At 34.7% G+C, this 18,561-nt stretch overlaps 1 protein-coding gene across 5 annotated transcripts in view; it reads right to left on the bottom strand.

Annotated features, from left to right (window-relative positions):
* CDH18 (cadherin 18) overlaps positions 1-18,561 on the bottom strand; it is a 522,337-nt gene that overhangs the window by 169,093 nt on the left and 334,683 nt on the right. For all 5 annotated transcript variants that reach the window (XM_039548866.1, XM_039548869.1, XM_039548870.1 and 2 more), the window contains one exon: positions 2,824-3,304. In XM_039548866.1, the coding sequence (XP_039404800.1) occupies positions 2,824-3,051 (228 nt within the window). In that variant the 5' untranslated portion in view covers positions 3,052-3,304. The remainder of the gene's footprint in view (positions 1-2,823; positions 3,305-18,561) is intronic.

Genomic DNA, 18,561 nt, shown 5'->3' with positions numbered 1-18,561 from the left:
TACATAATGACTCTGCTTTCTGTGATGTTACTCCCAAATTGGGTGTGAAAAATGTGAAAGGACAGATCTCAAATGGCAAAACTCTCACCAGTGAAGCAGAGTAGTCTACAGAATTAATAATTGACATAATTGACAGCATGCTGCCACCGAACAGAAGCCTGGAATTAAAGGGCACTGACTTCCTTTATAACTGAGGGGCTTTGAATGAAAATTACTTGTCAAATTAAGCGCATGTAAAATGAGACTTTGATGAGGTGTGTACGATTAAATGCAACATTAGTAAAACATCTATTTTTCTAAAATGTCTATTTTTCATGTTTAATGGCCACTACTGATATTTTGCTAATTACTAATATTATGACAGTCTCGCCCAGGCTTTCCTGCTTTTTTTTTAATTAAAAGTATATGCCTGAGCTAATATAATTGATCTTTTCTTCAAATCAGGTCATCAGAATCATCACAACAAATGGAAAATAGAGTACAGTTGCTTTTAAGTTCAACAAAGCTTTTGCAAAGATAAGCTTAGTAATGTTGTGAAGTACTCAGAGCAGAAAATCATGAGCACCAGAGGGAATTCTTTGAGGAAAAGGGGAGAAAAATTGGTAAGTGCAGAGGGAGAAATGTCCTCAAACAAGGCATGCAGTCACATTTTGACCATAAAGGATTGAAAGAAATTCTATTCATTGATCTCTGTAAATGTGGCATTAATAGAGTGGTCAGAGGATGAAAGGAAATACATAATAGTATCATAAGAACATAAAATTGAAAGGGACCATGCTTTAGCTCACTGAATCCAGGCCTCTGTTCTGGCATGCAATCATGTCTATAAATGCTCTCATAAAGACAAGTATGCTGTACCTTGAAACCTCTTCAGTTTTCTTTTCTCTCTTGTTAGTAGCCTCTTTCATAATCTGACTTATCCTTGTTTTCATTCTAAATTAACTAGATGTTAGTTCTAAATTAACTCATCATCACCAAAACCTTATTTTTTCAAATAATATTGCAATCAACTTAAATAGTTTTTTTCATTGTGGTTTATTCTGAGGTGTATTTATAGAATATTATGTGCCCTCCTCTATAATTTGTGGGAAAAATTAAACAAACATATTTTATTCTCCATTACTATCCCAGCCATAATGTTCAATTCTTTCTGTACAGCTTCACATATAAATCCACTTTTCTTGGCCAAAACTAAGCAGAATAGGAAACTGTTTAACAATTTTCTCCACAATGGCTTCAGTGGCCTTTATCCCCGTTTTTTATATCTCAGCTTTTGCAGCTTAGTATCATATTCACCTTCTTTAAGGCATGACATTAGATCTGGTAACCAGATCTTTCTCTTCCTCTGTCACTTACAACAAATCATTAGTGTATAATAGAAATTCATTACATTTTTCTGTATTTCTGAGGTTTACTCTTTATTTCTATCCAAATAATATTCATAGTATCTAGCTCTTTCCCAACAATGTTTTGATTCTCTTGAATAGGTTTATATCAACAAGATTTTTGCAAAAATGTTTTTTCTATTCCAAACTCATTTATGAAAATGTTAATTGATGTAAAGTGGGTCTGAAGGCATATCTCCTCCTCCCCCAACCCATTTTAAAAGCTTCTCTTTCAGTGCAAACCACTACCTCCCTTTAGAAAGGTCCTTTCTCAGTTTACATTTCCTGCACATATCTCAGTAATTTTTAGCATTCTGAAATACTTAGTATTTTACTAAGGTAGGCTTAACATAATATTTTTTTTAGCCTTTGTGTTAACAGTATCTTAAATACAGTTGTTCCACTTCCTATTTTTAGTTCGAAAGATACTGTTCAAATTTGGAAGCCCTCACTACCAGACATCTGTGATTTCAGAAGCTACTGGTTTCCTTGCATATCTTTCTACAATATAATTTTCAGAATTCTCAATTTCACAGGAAACTAAAATGAAATAATTCCTTTTCCATGCCCTCTTCCCCATTAATCATCTTTCTTTAGCCCTCATATTCTGTGTATTTCTGTTTTCATTAAGGAAATTAAGGCTCATGTAGATTATCTAATAAAAAAATTCTATCATAATGCGGCAAGACAGTCTTCAGGGAGAGAAAAACTTCCTCTGTCATATATCATGGATTAAAGCTATATGGAGAGTTTTGTGTTATTTAATGCAAAGTTAAAGCCCCAGCTCTACAGACAACATTACACATGATGAAACAGGCTTCAGCTGGCCAGGTTTCTGTTCAATTATATTAGTCTGAACTTTATATCTGAAGATCACTCCATATATCAAAACATAAATGCAGGGCTTGTTCTCCCAAACTTCTGAGGAACTCTAACAAGTAACACACCTTGTGCCTCCTTATATGAAAAAAACCACAGAGGACTTCCTTTTGGAGGAGACCTTTTCCACCCTACACTCAGAGTGGAATGAACACCCTAGGGACCTTGCCTGCATTTGTAATATTCCCTGAAGCAGAACTGAATATAATTCTGAAATAGTCTGGAAAAGCCATTAGCAGTCACCTGGTGCATTTAGAGTTATGGAAACTAACATAACAGGATCAACTGCACTCACTCGGTGTTTAGCTGACCTCAGAAGAAAAACTGGTTTACCACATTTTTGTATCTTTATTCTATATACTTTTATTTATCTTTTTTATAATAAACACAGTATACACAGGCAAGCAGCAAGTTCAGTGTAAATACATGTAGCAATCCAAGAGGTGTCCTTTAAAAGACGAAGCGCCATCTAGGAGATAAATGGTTTCCCTCTTATCAATGCCACATTTCAGGGGATGGAAAAAAACAAACCAAAGCCAAAGGAAAACAATGGCCTTACCTTTCCTACATATTGAGGATCTGGTCCCATGTGTTCTTCTAAAACAAAGAACTGATTCCACACCCATCCACGCTTTGGACGATGATGCACTTCTGTTTCACCTTCTATGTGTTTGGTTTGATTTCTAGTCACCTTGATGGAGCCATGGTGAGCAGCTCCATAACACCTCTGCACGAAACAGAGACAAACTAGGACTGGGCAGATACAAGATGTACTTGTAATTCTCATTGTAGGATAAGCTTCCTGTTCAAGGTCTTCTTCCTCTTGTCTTTTTCAGCTGTAATCCTTCAATAAATTCCTGGGAGAGAAGGTGAAGTCTGGTTCAGAAATACAGTCCAAATTGGGTTTTTCTGCTTGTTCATGGTTTAGCTGCCCATTTGGGAAAGCTCAAATTATATTTACATTATGAAAAGATGACTGGAAAAACTGATATTTCTTCTGAGGTCTTCACAATAGAGTTCCACAGCTGACCATGTTCTATCTAATAGGAAAAGAAAAGAAAGCCACTTACTCATCACTAAAACCAGCAATTTTCAGGTTTCTGACCTTAGATTACACTCAAAGTTGTACTAAGCAGTCAGTCAAAAACTGTCATTGGAACTAAAATTTCTTTTCAATCCTTCCTGTAAAAGCATTTCCTGATTGTTTATGTTAAAATACCATAAGACTTAGCATGGCTCCTACAAGCTGTGAAAACACGTCGTTAAAACCCGGACGATTCAGAACAGTTCCTTTGGCTTTTACCTACAAATCATTGGCCTGGTCTGGCAGTAGAACAAAATCACTACTACTGTGTCATTAGCTAGTGATTGCTAAATCATTTCACATGAGCTTTTGATGTTCTATATAGCACACAGATGTCCAGCTTGATGAAAAATACCTAGTTTATAATTGGCTTTGAGAAAATGCCTCCAAAATGGGCTTTGAGAATTCTGAGTCAATACTAGAGCATACCGACAGGAAGCTTCAGTCAAAATGTGCATTTTCACACCTTGTGCTTTACATAAATTCCAAGCAATATCATTCTAGGACCTCATAAAATTATGTCATACTGACAGAAAGTTCATGTTGTTTAGATATCAGTACTATTCCCAGTGAAAATATTTTCTCAGTCACAAAAAGGAAAATGTAACCTTTTATACTACAATAGTAAAATGTGAATATATGTGGAAGTTGATGTAGTGCTTAAAGCAAACTATCTTGAGAGTAAAATATTTCTTTAACCTTAGAGAAACAGTTACATTAAGATAACCATTTCTTTAGTTATCTAAAGATATCAAAGATCATCTCCATATCAGTCAGTCCATCAGGAGTCTGAAAACATGCAACTGAATCTACAAAAATTGGAATCTTCCAATACTGATTTTCTTTGAGTATCATAGAGCCTTTACAAACTGCATAAACAGAAACACAATTAAACTAATTTTGTTTCTAGGTTTCATGGAAACCCAGCAGAAGAAATTTGAAATCCATAAAGAAGAACTGAACAAGAATTTAGAAATCAGAGAAAAAAATCCTGCAGTGGAAGAAAATTTATTATCTGTCTTTTAGCTGCAATATTTTTTAACTTATGTTTCTCTCAAGTCCATAATAATAATGGAAGCCCAAGCCTCTTAGCTGAGAACAATTCCTCACAGAACAATGGAAGAATACTTCAAGACTATTGCACCTGAGAAACAGACAGAAAGGACATATTTTCCATTGCTAATACTCAAACCGGCACAAGTACTCAGTTCAGGACATTGGGTTTTGCTGAAGTAAAGGAAGAACTTCAGTCTCTTGTAGTTGTGCAGGAGCTCAAAAAGAAACTCTGTATGGCATTTTCAACAGAAGAAAGAAAATTGTAGACATTTAGCATTATCCTGCTTCTTGTTTCCACAGCACTGTAGTCTCCCCTCAATCCCTATGAAGTCCAATACACCATTCTCTTAAAATCCTGGCATTCCACCTCAGAACAGATTTATACAACATGAAGAATTATTATCTCCTTTAAGTTCAAATGTGATTTAATAGGATTTTTTTTTTAACAGCTAAATGTTGTATGAAGTTAAGTTAGATCAGAGACACAATCCGGCCTTTCTGGGTCTCACATTGGTTTCTGAGTATATTATGCTTCTTTCTTAGTTTCCTTGCCTTTCTGCATTCTTTGCTGATTCTTGTTAGAAATATTTTTTTTTACCTTGAGGCATGCAGTTTCCTTGCATAGATTTCTATATATACAGATGAGCTATTTAAATAGATTAGTCATCATTATACTTTAGATGTACATTAAAATTAAGCGGTACTTCAAAAAATATTAAGGCTTTAGTTTTATCCATTCAAGTATTATTTTTCTTCCCTTTGTTTCCATCCTGAGAAATGCCTGGGAGCCATTCATAAGACCACAAGCAGCAGGTAATAACTTAAAAATGGTGTATAAAGTGCAATGAAATTTCTCAGAATGGCACATTTAAAATGTATTTGAAATTATTACCTCTATACTTTCTTTTCCAAAAACTGTGGGGATAGTTGTGATGGAAAATTCTTGCCTCATAAAAAAGTATATATGAGAGCAGAAGATACCAACAAATCAAGATTTACTAACCAGAACTTTGCTTCCCTTTCAGAAGTCATCCATAGGAAAAAAAAAGTAACCCACCAAGATGGAACCTGCAAACTGTGTTATGCCACAATATGGCTCACATATGAGTGAGAGCAAATATTAATATTATGTGTATATAGATTGATATAGATATATAGATGATAGAGATATAGATATAGATATAGATGATATAGATCGATATAGATATAGATATAGATATGTGTGTATGTGTATATTATGCATAATATACATTTATATTCTAATATTAAAAATAAAATTCAAATATATTGGAACCAATAAGACAAAAAGCACAGCAAAATATGAAGGGCTTCATCTTATAAAAGATCTGTTCATCTTAGCATTAACATTAACTAGGAGGCAACACATTTTTATTTAGTAAAACCGCTATTTTTTTAAATTCAATTAAGAGATTTACTTTTAAGCATCTGAACCCAAAATTAACATTTTAAAATCCTTTTTTCTGAACAAATATACTTAGTAGTAGTAATAATAATAATAATAATAATAATAATAATAATAATAATAGTAACAATGACAACAGCAGGGAAAAGACATTACCATGACATCTACCTCCTGTTATAATCATGCTTAGAAGTTCTTGCCTTGAACTGTTCCTGAATTGTACGTGAAGCCTGGAGAATCATTTCCACTAAGACAAATTCAACAATTAGAAGAGGAAGGGTTTTAAGTGAAGATTCTTGGAAATGTTACACCTCTGGTAAACGTCTTTAAAGCCAAAGCCTAATTAATGCTCAAACAAAGGTCCTTATTCAGCACTCTCCTACTAAAGGTCTAGAATAAGCATTTAATAAAAATCTGCCACCTACTCCAAAAGCAACTTCAAATCTACCTTGAAGATAGAAGAGTGTTTCTACAGGGGAAAGTTCAGATGGAAGGATCTCACATAGTTAACACAGAAGAGACAGTAAACAAAGAATAGAGAAGCGAACTCTGAACAGAGGAATAAAAAATAACTTTCTGAAATCCCTTGAATTGAAGCTAACATACTGAGATGTGCCTGCTCATTGCTCTTGTCTGCAGGTTCAGAGTAAGTGCCCTGATTTATGGTTTTTGTTATAAAGATGCATGCAACTGCAGAGTAGACTTGTGTTATAGCCATCTCCCGGGAGCCTTCATGAAAATGAGTTGTGTAGCTCAGGAGACTGTCAGAGTGAGTTAAAATTAAAATAAATAATTAAATAAGATGAGGTGGGAATGTTCCACCAGCATTGCTGGAAATTATTACAGCAGAGTAGTTACAGCTTTGTGTAAGGCACTATAATGAATTCCCAGGAAACCAACATGAGCACAGTGATACAGAATGTGTATGTATGCTTCACCACCATGAGGAGATGCATCCTTTGTAGTAGGTACTTGTCCTGAATCTCAGTGTCCCCTATCTTCCATCAAATTGGCCCATATTTGAATTATTCTGAATGATCGAGTTTTGCAAATGCACATTCAGCACAGTTCAACTTATCTTTTATCACATCTGTTTTCAGTCCCACAGTGACAGAGTGACAATTAGCTATGAAGCTTGCAATAAATTACATTGCTCATATATTTATGACTTCTCTCTGCCCTCTGCCCGGCAAATATCCTCTGATCAGAAAAAAAATTATTTGATTATCAAAATCTGAACAGTTTCAAATCAATATAATTGTTTATATATAAATAATCACCCAGAAAAATCTTACTTTCTGCATGCTTGCGTTTATCGTTTATTGCCAATGTTATATCTTTCAGCGCTGCAGAAACAGTGGTGTATTTACCTGGACACCAAAGGCAGAATAATGCACTAGTATCAGAAAGGAAAATGGGATATGATTTTTTGTTCTATCCTTTGAATAAGAGTTCGATAGATTGCCAAGAGAATACAGAGTATTCCTCAAGACCTCAGGTAACTGGCAGAAAAAAAGTGGTATTTCTAGGTAGATGAAGGAAAGCTGCTCATCTATAGTTGATCTCTATTCTCCTTTCCCAAGACTGGTGCAGTTGAGCTATGGGAAGTTACAGGACAAACTGAAGCACCAGTTCTTCGCAGCCTATGTAAGAGAGACACAATATATAATTGTCTGTCTTCTACATAGGCTAGTCAATCTGACAGTAGTAGTGACAAAACTGTCTTGGAATGCATTTAAAACTGTATTACATGTTGCTGTCTTGCCTCTGTTGTTTTTAGTTGTAGCTATGTGTATGAGACTGAAAACTAAGAAAAAGATTATTAAGAAAATGCCCTTGAAATAATTTAATAGTGATTCCAATAACCACAAATGTTTTGACTAGAGTTCTATATTGACAGACTTTCTAGAAATAGGAAACTGAACTCTTTTTTTACTTCAGTAGCATAAGGAAATTTCCTTTAATTAGTAAGATAATTGCATGAGTTATCAAACTCCTAAATTATTGCTAAATTTATTTGTAGGTATATTACTATTCTGAAACATAGTCTTTATCACTCTGGAACTCGATCAGTTTCCCAAAGAAATGGAGAGAAAAGAGCATCTCCTCACCTCTTTAAGCCAGCAATTCTACTTGTGGCTGTACTGTGTCAAGGGGTGTTATTTCTTGCACCACAGCCTGTTATTTCTTTACACACAGCCTTATGGTAAAGAGCACATCTAATCACCAAAACCTAAAAAGTGTCTATAGTAATCTAGTACCAACTGTTACTTCACCTACTAAATTGTTCTACATAAACTCCTCTTCTATAAAATAAATAGAAACAACCACAGGTGAAAAAATAAAGGCACCTCCATGAAAAATAAAGATTGTTCTTTCTTATAAGGCAACAGAAATTCTGTTGGGGGAAGAAAGGTGTGGATACAGGAATCCAAAAACCAACAAGCAATCAGACATTTTAAAAAAATAAATAGAATGAGAAAAAAATAGAAAAAGATACAAAAGACACACTGAGAAACCATTGGGAAACAAATCAAGACAGAGAAGCAGATTGGAAAGTTCAAGTGGAAACAGCGGAAGCAGTTAGAGAAGATGTAAAAAATCCACCAGTACAATGTCTATGAAATGTAAGAAATATATTTAATACAGCTCAAGAGAAAGACAGCTGAATAAATAAAATATGAATTGGAAACAAAAATCATGGAAGAAAATTCTACAAAAAATATAGATTTCTGGGAATTGGTATGATGAAATTAGCAATGAAGTATAAATCTGGTATATCCATACCCAAAAAGCTCTTCTTCTAACTTCCACAGTCTCACATATAATTCACAGATCAAGCCAACTGCTAACACATTCGATATCAAAAAATTAAAAAATAGATACCATATAAAGATATAAAACAGTATAAGGAAAACTGTAGAGGCTTAATGATTACAGGTTGTTATGCAGTATGTGCAAAAAGCTGTGATATTCTCAGATTCAATTTACAATCAGAGAAACACATTATACAAAATTAATTACTTAGATGAGTTCATCACTCTTGCTGACACTGCCTAAATGAAAATCAAGAAAAGGAAAAGAAATGCCCTCCTTTTTTGTTTTTTCTCCCCCCTTATCTCCTATCTACCTACAAGGAAAGGAACAGTTATAAAAAAAGCTCAAGAAGAATCAAAAAAAAGCAGCCATATCCTGGAATACTTTTAAAGAAAGGGAAATCCCACTTTTTTTGGCATTCTAAAACAACAAAAACAAAACAACAGACAAATCTTTCACATGGGTAAGCAAGCTAGCTGGTCCTCTGAAAAGGAACTTACATAACAGAAGAACAATTTAGCATCACAGATGTGGGTTCTACATGCCCAAATGTTGTAGTTAGATAGCAAAAAACCAGTGACTGCACAGGAAAAAATAAGGTTCTCTTCCCACTGGATCTTCCAAAGGTAACAGCAGCATTTAGCTGCAGAGTTAGCATTAAGTAATTTTAAATTATTTCAGATTGTAAAGTGTGATGGATTATTCAACACTATCCTGACTGACATAAATACATCAAATAATCCATACTTATGAGACTCCATTCCTCCTACTGGCTTGGATCTCCACAGACACAATGTCAGAAGCCTCCACTGTTGTTGCACCTAGGATGTAGCACCTAGGATTTCTTCCAAAAGTGTTCACAATCCAGGCTATTTTTTAAAGTCTAAAACTGTCTCTTTTTCCAATTCTTCTTCCATTTGAGGCAGATATTATTTCCAAAGATTCCTTTTATGTTCAGTTATATATTTCTTAAGGTCTATTGATATATTTTTCTAAACTAATATTTCTTGTTTTAGTTACTCAACTCCATAAAATTTCAGTAGCTGTGAAGTCACAGAAACCAATGAATTCTTGCTCTGTAAAGATCTCAGAAAATAAAGCTTAGTCATCTTTTTGGATTAACAACTGCTGAATAAGTAATTAGTTTTTAATTATTTCAATAGCTTTCAGAGGCCTAATTGAAACTTAGTGGGTTTGTTCATATTTGCATTATATTTTTGGTTTTAGACAGTTTGTACCTAAACCTTTAATACAGCACAAGTATAGACTCTTCTTTATTTCTAGCACATAAGCTTTGTCAGATCTTTTCCTTTATAAAAATATTATATTATGTTAATAATATCTGGAGACTGAAAAATGGAAGATTATAAGACCAGAGATGACTTTCCATTCAGCATGAACACACAAGTTTTCTAAGGCTTTTTTTTTTTTGTTCTTTTCAGATCTATTTTGTCAAGATGGAATAGAAAATTTCAAAACTTTCCTTTAAAATCCTAGCTGCAGCCCTAGCAATTAACCAGCAATGGATTGATTCAAGTCCTAGATAAAAGTTAATTTTCTTTTTTCTTTACTTTTATCTCCAGTATAAGAGATACTTACACTATTCAGAGTCTAGACTGCCTGTAAACTTAATAAGCATTAAAAACTTACCTGGCTGGCTGGGACAGGTTGAATAATTTAAAGCTGGGGTCACAAAAGAAAATAGACATCATAGGAATAAGAGCTTTTGGAACTGTCATCACTGTCTACAACTTCCTCACAAGGGGAAGCAAAGGGGCAGACACTAATCTCTTCTCTCTGCTGACCAGTCACCCGAGAAAATGACATGTATTTGTGTCAGGGGAGGTTTAGGTTGGATGTTAGGAAAAGGATCTTCACCTAAGGGGTGGCTGGGCACTGGAACAGGCTCCCCAGAGAAGTGGTCACTGTATCAAGTCAGAATTCCAAAAATATTTGGACAATGCTCTCAGGCACATGGTGTGACACTTGGGGATGTCCTGTTGGACTTAGGGATGGCCAGGAGTTGGACTTTGATGATCCTTGTGGGTCCCTTCCAGCTCAAGATACTTTGTGATTCTATGGTTATTAATAGAAGAGGTGCCACATTACAGAGGAGGCATGAACTGCAGTTCAGATTTTATTATGAAGAAAGATGTAAGGACAGCCTAGTAGCACCTGCAATTAAAAGAGCACAGAAATGCTGAACCAGTGCAAACAGTCCTGGCCAAACACCTCCCTGCCTGGATTAAAGGAGATTAGTCATGTGTTTTATCTAGATGTGTTTCACTGGGAAAAAAACCCCACTGGAATCCTACCTAACCGTACCATGAGGATGAACAAAGTGTAAAAAGCAGAAAGAGGCTTAGAAGATAAATAGTCACCAGAAAAAAACATTCAAAAGGTTTTAGTGTTGTTTATGGCAAGGGAAACTCCTGAATATTTACCGGGCTAGCATCTGCTTTATCATTCTTTTTTTTAAAAAATAAAATAGACTGCCAAGACTGTTGTGTACCAAGGTCTTAAAATAGCAGATTTAATAGTTCAAGGAATTTATAAAAATCAATGTGCACTCATGATCAGGGTACTTTCTTCTGGTACTGTGCGAAGCTTATCACTAAACACAAGCTTTAATGGATTTCTTAATGGAGAGCATCCACTGAAGCACCACTCACAAAGAGTGAAAACCAGCCACATTACAGCTAGGTGACTAATCCAGCACCTTATATGGCCAGGGAGATTCATACTGAACAGTCCAAATAAAGGATTCTAGGCACACTGACTCCCAATGTGACACTAAAATTAAAAAAAACCAAAACAACCCCTCTAACTATTTTTTAAAAAAGAGTATTCAAAGAAGAATGGTTTTGTTAAAATCAACAACAACAATAAAACTTAAAAAAAAATTGGGCAGGGTTCTAGCCCTTTTTATATACAAAACCATTCAATTTTTACATACAAACCGTTAATGCTTCATAACAAAACCCTATCTGCCCTTGAAATTCCCATCAGAAGAGGGATTATCACTGCCAGACTACAAACAGATGGGATACACAGGATCCTCACCTGCACTGTCATGCTGAAAATATATTGGAACCACTATGCAATCGAAGTTTTATTATCATAGCAGGATTTTTAAAACTGTATCTAATTGATGCTTTGTTTAGATGATATGCAAGATGAGCAGTGTTCTGCTATGGTGCCTTTTACAATAAATGCGAGTAGTTAATTTTAGAGATGACTTAAGACTCCTTGATTTTTGAAAAAATGTTGAAGATTGTTATTAGAAGACATTCTTATATTTATAAATATATACAGGAAATTATTAAACACTACACACTAATTATTAAACACTAACACCCTGTTGACCAAAGACATTTTATGAGAGGTAAATGCATTAAGAAACATGATATTTCTTGAACAAGGGGGGATCTGAAAAGTTTGCAAATAAGACTGAAAAAATTCTTAATCTGCAAACAGCACTGCATGTACACAGGCAATTAATGCTACAATGGACAGATAATGTAAACATGGCATTAAAACAAGATTAAGGGATTCAGTGCCATCCTCAGCTGGCATACAAAACTATTTTGTCTATGATAAGCAGGGATATGGAAACTATCCGTTAAGAGAAATGAAAAGACATAGCCAATGACTGAAGAAATATTTTTGCAACTATACCCATATGCTTTGCACAGAGACTGACTGTCAGAAGCACAACACAGTAACAACACAATTAGTCAGATAAAATCCAGCCACTGTTTCTGTAAATATAATTGCACACACAGTCATGCTAGCCATTACCTGCTGTGAAAGGAACAACTATGAAAGACAGAGAGATGATTCATTAATCTGACTCATGTCTTTCTCTTTTCTTCAACCAGAGAGCAATACATCTACATTTATATCTGGGGCCATGTAGCTAGTCAAAGGTAATACAGATATGCAAGGCATACAAAGGTCCTTTTGTATTCCCAAAGCAGCAGAGGCTTTTCTTCTGTGCTATTTCTCTTCCCAAGGAACTTGCTAGCCAAATAAAGATCTCACTGATTTCTTGAGTCATTCCTCCCATATATTAAGGTCAGGTCATCCAACCAGGAAACAAAATGAATACATGAGACTGATGAGCAATTACTTAGTTTAAATAGAAAGAAATTTCAACAGCCCACTTGTGTATAATCCACAGGTACTGCTTGTCCTAAAAAATTATTTCTCAAAAATGAATAGCCAGAGCTCCTCTGAGCAGTAACATCCCATTGACTGGCAAAAAATAAACAAAGGGAACAGAGATCTAATGCAGATGTCTGAGGCTTCAGAAGCAGTTAAAGACAAACCTCTTGTTCTTTGCTAGCAGTTAAGCACTGTACTTGAAAGCCCTTAAAATCATGTACTCTATGAATTATATTAGTGTTACAGAAATTTTAACAATGTATAATAAACATTTCTTGTGTTTCTAGGCTGCACACAACTGTTCAGCTGCAGAGAAATTTGTTGCCTGGGTTAGGCTAACTGAACAGGTGTTCAAAAAACACAAAATATGGCAAAACAACAGACTACAGAGAAGTTAGAGACAGAGCCATGAGGAATGGCTCAATTTCACAGAGACCTGCAAGAGAAGCAGCTGAATTCTGCAGATCATTCCAGAAACATATGGGGGCTCTCTTATAGAGTCGAGTCTTGCAAGGTCCACACCACCAAGATGACTACCTGAGTACTACTCTTCAAAGCTGAGACTACCTAGGTAATGCTACCAGATATACTGAGCTTGGGTGTATTTGTGGAAAAACTAAGACAAATAAGGAAAAGGTAATTATGGGCAGTGATTTTCACATCACACTTTAACTCAGATCACCTTAAGTCTTTGATTCGTGACATTACTTTGGCCAAACATACTATAATCACTGTTAACCACACAGCCTTGCTGCTCTGATGTCTCCACATAGATATGCATATGTATGTGTGTACTAATGTGTGCTAAATTTCTACAAGCTCCCATCTTTCAGTAGTTGCACTGGTCTGTTTAAATTTCTAACTAAATGTTCCCTGATTGATTACTTTTTGCTCAGTTTTCCATTTTCATTGCTCAAAATTATGGAAACAAAAAAAAAGAAAAGAAAGAAAATGAAACTCCACAACCAAAAAACCCAATCATTAAAAACTCTTTATAGGCGCTATTAATAAATTTCAGTTCAACAAGTGAACTCAAACTTCTTTAATCTTAATAATCTGAATATGAGGAAGAACTTTACTGTGTGGGTGACTGAGCACTGGAATGGATTGCTGTGGAGGCTGTGGACCCTCCCTCCATGGAGATATTTAAGAACCATCTGGACACAATCCCATGCAATGTGCTCTAGGATGACCCTGCTTGAGCTGGGAGGCTGGACCAGATGACCCACTGTGGTTCCTTCCAACCTGACCCAGTCTGTGGTTATGTAATCTTGCATTTTTTCTATCAGAAAGTGAAAATTCTCTTGTAAGCATGCTGATTTGCATTGCATATGTATATGCATATTTTTTTCTCTCTTTAAGGGGAGGGAAATCCATAAACAGCATGAGTGGAATGATTTTTCTATCTCAAGAAACTGTGCATTACACAACATGGTATTTGCAAAACAGGTAAAAGTAACTATAAAAATAACAGTGTACTTGTTAAATAACAGAGTCCAGTTACCAGTGGAAGTCAGTACTGACATAAGGAAGATGGTGACCTTTTTTTGTGTTGTTCAGACTATTTGATACCTTGTTTTATTCCAAAATCGATGCATATTGTCACCAGTTTTATTCTCAGGAATGCAAAAGGACATCAAAACAACAACAAAAAAATTAAACTATTTAAATTCTGATTCGTGTATCAGTACCTTTGAACACATAATATTTCATTGTATTAATTAATGAATGTTGGTATATTACAGTAATTTTTAAGAAATTAGTTTTGTGCTAATACTAAAACACAAAAAGCCATGTTCATTCTCACCTTTTCAGGGCAGAAATACATATTTCCATGATTTTATTTCAGATTGTTCTTTACTGTTTTTCCTAAGCTTCTTTTCTGAGGCAGAGAGCCTGTTCTTCATTCCAGCCAAGGCAGATTTTTATAACTTTTATGTTACTCCTCCATTCTTTTTGTCTAGGTATAAATCACCTCATTTCTTCCTTGAAAAGTACTCTGTTATTCTAGAATAGTGATTTTTAATTTAAACCAAAGTCAAACCTTACTAATGGTCTTAAGTTTAATTTGAGTTTCATACAGTGAACAATCTTCACATACTAGTTTGTTTTAAGACTTAAATAGCAAAATGTGTCAAGTACACCAATCCCACTGAATTGCCACAGACTTTCTATAAGTAAATTTTTTGCATTCTTGTGAAAATTTTAGCTTTCGTTCTCATCCTAGCAACTTCCCAGGAACAGATAAACAGGTAGATAAACTGAGAGTTAATGTTCAAGCCATAACACCAGAAAATCCTCAGAAACAGAAGGGGAAGAAGAATCTAGGTTAATCAGTAGGATCATCTCTTATGTTCTGATAGAGCAAACAAAAAAAGACTTACTTAACTTTAGGCCTATTAATGAAAAGCTCATTCACATTAATTGGATTGTCTGACTAAAACTAAGCTTAAAGTGGAACTTTTTAAAGATCATGTAATTGGTGTTTTAATGGTGCTAGAAGAACAGCTTCTATAGACAGATGATATTATATCTACAAATGCACCAGGTAAACTTAAGAAAGCAGAATTCAAGTTTCAAAATATGTTTGTCTTCCATTATCACAGTAATAGTTAATGACAAGTGAAACCTTGTAAGATCATTTTGATATTCATAAATAAAAGGCATGGCATGTTATACTAGACTTTCTACTGTGGGTTGAAGATCTTCAAGAAATCATTCACAGTGTGCTTAATAGAAATAAAAAGGACTCTTTGCATCCAGAGAGAGCCTCGGACTGTAACTTACGTGTTTTCTGGAGTTTAGCTTTGTTTCTGCAAGCGATCAGGATGAGGTTTAGTACTCATTGAGCATCACTAAAAGAGCACCAAAGAACTGAAGGACCAGCAAAATTGCACTCTCACTTTAAGTGGGAAAGCATTTCACAGCAAGGATGAATTTCTAAAACTCATATCTCAGTTTCATTTTGAACCTCATTTAACAGTGCTTATCCTATTTTCAGAGGTTTTTTTAAAGCAAGTCATGAAAATGGTAGACTGATACCTAAATAAATATGAAAACTATCTTTGGACAAGTTGTAATAAGTTATTCTACTTATGAAAGTAGTCATTCAACTGAGTTACTAGAGAGAGAATAATTTAATGAGTGATAGAACAATGAAAAAGAAATTTTAAAGTACAACAGCTTCCAGGTTTTGTTTTGTTTTATTTAATGAGGCTTGGAATATATACTATGAAAACAATAAAGACAAATAATAACTAAGATTGTGTACCTATAATTTCATTTGTAACCTCCTACTTTTGATTAAAGTAAATAAGTATTTCACTGTTAAGGGTGCATAAATTTCCACATAGTCTAGCACAGAACTACTGTTACTAGATATAGATTGTGCTGCTTGTGAGACTACTAGCTAAACCTCATCAGCCTTTGAGAATAAAAAGGAGGCTGTTATCAACAACCAACAATCTTCAGCATTAAACAGATCATTATCAAAAAAAAAATGCGATAAAACTACCCACAGTGATTAGTAAAGTTTAAAAATCTAATAAAAAGTTCTTAGAAACAAAACTAATATTCAAGTTTTAAAGTTACAGCAAGTTGTGTGATGATGATGGTATGTGGCAGGTGGTTTCATAACTATGAAAAAAATGCAGCTTTGTTCTGCTCCTTGAAGAGAGATGTCACCTCAGAAAAAAACCCAACAAAAAACGACAAGAAAATATTTTACTGCAGTTTCTCCAATGAGGAGAAATAGGATGGGGTTTGGGATGGAACACAGTTGCTATACAAGCTCTTATTCCATCAGCCATCACTTGGGGTTAAAGATCAGCTTTGTGACAAACCTGTCAGAGCAGTCCCTTAGTCTCCTATTTGCTGAGTTGCCTTAGCCTCATGTGCAAACAATTTCTCTGTGAAGAAGAGGCCTAAATCTTCCTTACTGCTGTAAAATCTGCATCAGATCATGGATCTTTTACTCTTGGAAAATGATGGGGAAAGGACTGAAATTCATCAAACTGCAGTCTTACCTTCTACAAATGTTTTGAATCATAATCAATTATGTTGATCAGTTTGGACTCCACATTTCAAATTAATAAAAACTGTGTTGTGTCGTTATTTTTTAGATTTTACATTTCAAAATCTGAATTTATATTTTCTTTAGAAAAATAGAAAGTGCAGTTGAATTACATAATATATATATAATAAAAAAGAAAAAGGACAAAAAAGAAATAAGGGGAAAAATGTAATCAGGAACTCAAAATGCTTCCAACATGATTTCTTGATACTTATATTTCCAGTTATTCTGTCTGCAAATGGGAAATACATATCAGAGCAATTACTTTTTGTGAACAGCATCTCTCCAGCTCTGACAGCAAAGGACTGAACTCGGGCTGCACAGAATGACCAGGCATTTGGGCTAAAGTGCCAATGGCTGCCTGCACTGTGCTCAGACACTACATGTACACTCACTCCCATGTAAGCTAATTTTCTAGGAACTCATCCCAGTGTATTTGCCCTATACCAGGGATATTGCCAATCACTGATGTCCCTCTGTAAAAAAAGGTCAAAACCAGACCAACGTGTTATCAAGAGGCAGAGTTCAACCCTGGTCATTTCAGCATGTATTCAAACAAATGTCTGAGAAATACGGCCTGCTATGAGGAAACAAGGGTTTTAATGCATGAACAAGGGTATTTGGTATGTAGTTTTCCCATTTAAAATTAGATTATTAAAGGAAAAAATATATACTATATGTACACTGTAAGATGCCCTTAACACACCTTGAATAGTAAATCATTCAAATATGCAATCTTCATAGACTATCAAAGGCAACAATTAACTTATTTTAGCTAATAGATAAAAACAAATGCAAAGCATTGATATGTCTCAATAATACTTCGCCCACAACACTACCTAGCCATAATTTCTTCTAGAAAATATCCTATGAATTTTTGCTATACCCTTCAAGTCTCTTGCCTTATACACGTGAAAGAAAGCCAATTCTCTAGTGTCAGTAACCAAATTTTGCCAAAAAACACAATTATATAGCTAAACATAATAATCTCATGGATTGTAGTGGAGTTTTCTCCCCTCCTTCATCCTCTGTCCTTCACTATTTTTATTATGTGGACTGTAACAAATCAAAATAATATTTTTTTAATGCAACTAGGTTACATACACACACTATGTTATTCTAAACACAAGCATTCTAAATACAGGGAAAAAAATCTCTCTGCAGTTCTAAAATTCCCTTTCTACTGCAAATCTATCTTCTCTTGATAGCAGAGATAAAAAAAAAGCAAAACACTTCTTCATAACCAGTATTTTAGAATAAAGAAGTTATAGACAGTGGAGTTCCATTTCATCTACTACAGTTGCTTTTAGCAATAGCATTATGAAAGTAACGCACCAGAGACCACACTTTTTTCTAATTCATTTTTTACTGAATTTTCATCAGGGAGCAAGGAAATGGGACTCCAGGGAAGCTGACTACATGCGCTAGTAGGAAGAAACAGCCTACAAGACACGAATCCTTCAATATGTACCAAAATAAATGATTGAAAGCAAACAATTTATGAGTTGTATTCCTATTTCAACACTCAACCATAAAATCCTATGCATCAAAAATTTATGTGTCAGAATAACATCAACCACCAGAAAAACATCAAAATACAAAAAACCCAGCTCATTTTAATTTATCAGTATTTCTTAAACAAACACAGTAACAGCTATGTACTACTGATATCAATATA

The sequence above is a fragment of the Corvus cornix genome, chromosome 2, assembly GCF_000738735.6.
Source record: "Corvus cornix cornix isolate S_Up_H32 chromosome 2, ASM73873v5, whole genome shotgun sequence".
Classification (NCBI taxonomy): Eukaryota; Metazoa; Chordata; class Aves; order Passeriformes; family Corvidae; genus Corvus; species Corvus cornix.
Note: the sequence above shows the minus strand (reverse complement) of the source record. Positions and strands in the feature narration are given on the sequence as shown.